Genomic DNA, 5,061 nt, shown 5'->3' with positions numbered 1-5,061 from the left:
TTAATGATAAAATTCTAGCTATTAGAGACAAAATTCACCAAGACCTGCCCTCAACTGGCACCAACTTATCTCTTAACTCAGGAACCTTAGAAACAGCTTTAGAACCAGATATATGTTTAGACAGTTTTGCTTCCCTCAATCTTTACCAACTAACTTCAATAATTTCTTCATCTAAACCATCAACCTGCCTCTTAGACCCCATCCCAACTAGGTTGCTTAAAGATGTTTTACCCTTAGTCAGCACCTCTATAATAGATATGATCAATCTATCTTTATCAACAGGCTATGTACCACAGTACTTTGAAGTAGCTGTAATTAAACCTCTTCTGAAAAAGCCCAAACTTGATCCGGATGTTTTAGCCAACTATAGACCTATATCTAACTTTCCATTTCTCTCTAAGGTTCTAGAGAAAGCAGTTGCTAAACAGCTGTGTGACTTTCTACAGAGCAATAGTTTATTTGAGGACTTTACTGAAAATTACTAACAACCTCCTTATTGCATCAGACAAAGCACTTGTCTCGTACTAGTTTTATTAGATCTTAGCGCTGCATTTGATACCATTGACCATCAGATCCTATTGCAGAGACTGGAACATTTCATTGGCATTAAGGAACCGCTCTAAGCTGTTTTAAGTCCTATTTATCAGATCGATTTCAGTTTGTACATGTTAACGATGAGTCCTCCATGCATGCCAAAGTTAGTCATGGAGTTCCTCAGGGATCTGTGCTCGGACCAATCCTCTTCACTTTATAGATGCTTCCCCTAGGCAATATTATTAGGAAATATTCCATAAACTTTCATTGTTATGCAGATGATACTCAGTTATATCTATCGATCAAGCCAGATGAAACTCATCAGTTAGCTAAACTTCAAATGTGCCTTCAGGATTTTTATATCTTTAGATAATGCGTCACGGAGGTGCTTGGGCCCCAGAACACTAACTTCAGTTTTATCTGAGTTTAAAATTAGAAAATTACAGGTCATCCAGGTTTTGTTTCCCTTGATGGCATCGCCCGGGCCTCCAGCACCACCGTGAGGAATCTTGGAGTTATCTTTGATCAGGACATGTCCTTTAAGTCTCACATTAAGCAAACTTCAAGGACCGCCTTTTTTCACCAACGTAATATTGCGAAAATCAGGAACATACTGTCACACTACTTTAAATATATGTACCATTTTTCATTTAGTCATCACCTTTACTGTCTGTACCTCTGTGTGTATACTGTGTAGGCTGCCTCCCTCCCCTCTTCTCCTTCCATCCCTCTCTCTCTTTCTCTCTGTTCCTCTCTTGCCCTCTCTCTCGCCCTCTCTCTCTCTCTCTCTCTCTCTCCTTCACCCCCAACCATTCGAGGCAGATGGCCGCCCACCCTGAGCCATGGTTCTGCTCGAGGTTTCTGCCTCTTAAAAGGAAGTTTTTCCTTTCCTCTGTCGCCTAGTGCTAGACTTTCCTGCTTCATTCAACATTTTGTCAAGAATTTAATTTAATAAAACTCTTCAAAAATGCACATATATCCTGTTAAAATTGATTTTCATGGTTTTTACTGTATTCTGCTCATCAGCAGTTATTTGTAGGCTTTTAGCAGATAAACTCCATATCAGTAATGCATGGCTCTTTTTCTGCTCAGATGTTAACAAAATGTTAAATTCTCGTTCCAGTGTCTCTTTCTTGTCTAGAGGCTCAGGTGAAATCCAGTTCTTTGGGAATCTGTTCTGTGCAGCAGCAGAGAGAGAACAGCAGACAGGAGAGAAGATACTGGAGCTGTTATCATCAGTGTGCAGATATCAAACATTCCCTCTTAAAGAGAAATGGTGTGATTTCCTGCTGGACCTGTACTCTTATGATCCTAAAACAGTCTTGAGAGTCCTTCCATCATTACAGTCAGTTTTCCAGTCAGCTCCTGCAGTCTGGTTCATAAATCTCTCAAAGAGAAAGACCTCCATCCTCCTGGAAGTGCTGAAACTCCAACCAGAGAAGAAACCAGTGGAGCTGACAGGCTGCTCAGATGAAGAGAGTGAAGTGAGGAGTTTCCTACGGTGTCTGCCTTATATCTCACAGCTCAGGTAAATGAATTGTACTTCACATGACTTCAGTGGACATTTTTGGAAACTCCCTGTTAGTTTGAAGGTGAAGGTAAAGTGTTTAGAACACACATTAATGAAAATTTTGAGCTCTTAATCATTTTTATTTTTAATCACAGCATGTGATTGGTCATGAATGTAGGATTGTACCCAGGAGGGGACTGGCCATTGTGGCGTTCGGGAATGTTCCCAAACAGCCGGTCCATTTCAGGCCAAACCGGCCGGGGGTCAAGAGTTTTCAGTTTTTAATGTGTTACTTTATGATCCGCGACCAACTTGGATTGAGCCTTGTTTTTGCTGGAATCTGATTGGCTCAAAGGCGCCTATCAAAGTTTACTTTCCCTCTGGGGCGAGTTCAATCTCCAAACATATTGTCGTGGCTGAACTCAGTGCTGGGTTGTGTGAGAAGCGCAAATGTAGATGATGTGGAATAGAGAGGGAGGAAAAAAATGTGTGGTGCTGGAAAAAAATAGGAATTAATTAAAGCTGCAAGCAGCGTTGGGCGGGCCCTCGCACTTGTAGCGCGTCCACGTGTGAGCCGTCCGAGTTGCATATTCTGGAGCTCTGCCGGTGCGGCTGTGAATTTGCTATGCGGTTCAGATGCCGCATTAAGGTGTTATATGTCACTTCCTGTGTCCCCTTTGTGGAGCTACATAGCACTTGCCGCCATGAATATAAATCGGTATTGGCGTGTAGATGTCTGCGTACACTGAAGTTACAATAACTTCCTGTGTCGTGGCGAAGAGTTGATCTTTGACGCCACGCCACAGACACGCCCATTGACAAACACCTCAGCGCACTGAAGGAAGCCATCTGACTGTGTGAGGAGCAAGATCGTTGATGTCTCTCGGCAGAGTAGGCCTAGAGCTCTCCTGTATGACTGGTCCACCAATAGCAGAGAAGATGACCTCTTGAAACACAGCACCTCCTCATTTGCATAATGAGGCAGAAATGCATACAGAAATTTAAAAAGGACAGGCAGAAATAAATACCATGGGTGAAAATAAATAAGGTAAAAAAATACAAAGGAAGAATAAAACAGAAAAAAATATTAAAACACACATAAATAAATACGTTTAAAAAATTTGTAATAAATAAAGTTGAAGATTATAACGGAGAATAAATAAATAAGGTAATTATAACAAAGGTGAATAAGTAAAGGCACTAATTAAAATGTATACATTTATGTCTCCTTGTATAAATTAATTACTACCTACATTTATTTATTTACTTTATTTTTTTGTGTATTTAATTGGATGCTTTATTTATTGAGCATTTATTTCTGTATTTATTTCTGACTGTGTCAGGATCGGTCCTCCATAGCGGGGTGGGAGAGTTATCAAGCACGTAAAGTTTGGTTCAGATGTGAGCATGTACACTGAAGTTACAACAACTTCCTGTGTCATGGCAAAGAGTTGATCTTTGACACCATTGACAAACTCACAGATAGCACAACTTTTCATCTTCAATGCCTTTAGAAGGCACAGCAGAAATTTGAAGTCGGTCGGACTAAATCCCTAGGAGGAGTTCGTTAAAGTATAGTGTTGTAAATCATCCAAAATTTGACGTATAATTCAAAATGGCCAACTTCCTGTTGGTTTTAGGGCATCGCTCCAAGAGGCTTTTTGGTACGTCTGGACATGATACATGTGCCACAGAAATTTCATACATATAGTTCAAACGTGCTGCGGGGGCTGCTTCGTTAAAGGTCACTTCCTGTTGCCAGCAGGTGGCGCTATGACTGTGGGTGAATGTCGGCATGTACATGTGTTCAGGGCGGGACTCTCATCCTACATGTACAGTTTGGTGCAGATGTGAGCATATACACTGAAGTTACAACAACTTCCTGTGTCATGGCGAAGAGTTGATCTTTGACGCCACGCCACGGACACACCCATTGACGAAAACTCGCAAATAGCACAACTTTTCATCTTCAATACTTTTAGAAGGCACAGCAGAAATTTGATGTCGATCCGACTAAATCCCTAGGAGGAGTTCGTTAAAGAACGAAGTGTTTAAATCATCCAAAAATGGCCGTAAAATTCAAAATGGCCGACTTCCTGTTGACTTTAGGGTATGGGTTCTTGAGGCTTTTTTGTGCGTCTTGATATGATACATATCCCCATAAGATTTTGTGCATGTAGGTTGAACGTGAACGAGGGGCTAATTTTTTCCAATTTTCTAGGTGGCGCTAGCGAGTCATTTTGCCACGCCCATGCGCGAAACCCATAAAATACGAAATTTTTCACCAGTTCTGACATGTGTGCAAAGTTTGAGTTTTCGAGTATGCTCAGGTCCCCAAAATGGAGCTTACTTTGCAGGAAAAAACATTAAAAATCTATTCAATAGGGACCTCGCACGGTCGTGCTCGGGCCCTAAATATCTCTTTTCTCTAAAACCTATTTTTGCGAAGATGTCTATGAAGATTCTCAGTCATCCAGGTCATAGTTATCCAACGAAGGTTAAAATCAAGGGCAACTGGACTTGGTTGAAGATACTGGAAGACGTTTCGCCCCTCATCCAAAGGACTTCTTCAGTTCTGACTGACTGGCAGGGAAACTCAGCTATTTAACCTCAGTGGGGTCGTTATCCTGGGTCATCGATACCGCTGGTTCGTTAGTATTCCTTGTTGCTGTGACGACAGTCGTTACAGTCGTTAAGGCTACCTGTGGCCAAGACTGAACGACCATCGTTGGTATCTTCACCTGAGGCCAATAGGTTACGTTTGTTGAGTTTCCTGGAAAGTGATGAAAGGACAGCATTGTAAGTGGGGGATAAGTGGTGGCGTAGACCCCCTCCCCTGTTCAATGACGGCTTCTCGACCCTGGTGTAGATGGCTTCCTTGACACCTCTTTCAAACCATCCATCTTCTCTGTCTAAAATGTGCACCTGGTGGTCCTCAAACGAGTGTCCTCTGTCCTTCAGATGTAAGTAGACTGCAGAGTCTTGACCTGAGGAGTCGGCCCTTCTGTGTTGAGCCA

At 41.9% G+C, this 5,061-nt stretch overlaps 1 protein-coding gene across 1 annotated transcript in view; it reads left to right on the top strand.

Annotated features, from left to right (window-relative positions):
• The window catches only part of LOC123972807, a 152,489-nt gene that overhangs the window by 120,365 nt on the left and 27,063 nt on the right, over positions 1-5,061 (top strand). Inside the window, exon 16 of the mRNA XM_046052500.1 lies at positions 1,658-2,062. Coding sequence (XP_045908456.1) covers positions 1,658-2,062 — 405 coding nt within the window. The remainder of the gene's footprint in view (positions 1-1,657; positions 2,063-5,061) is intronic.

This window comes from Micropterus dolomieu, linkage group LG01, assembly GCF_021292245.1.
Source record: "Micropterus dolomieu isolate WLL.071019.BEF.003 ecotype Adirondacks linkage group LG01, ASM2129224v1, whole genome shotgun sequence".
In the NCBI taxonomy this organism is placed as follows: domain Eukaryota; kingdom Metazoa; phylum Chordata; class Actinopteri; order Centrarchiformes; family Centrarchidae; genus Micropterus; species Micropterus dolomieu.
This window is presented reverse-complemented; position numbering and strand designations above follow the sequence as displayed.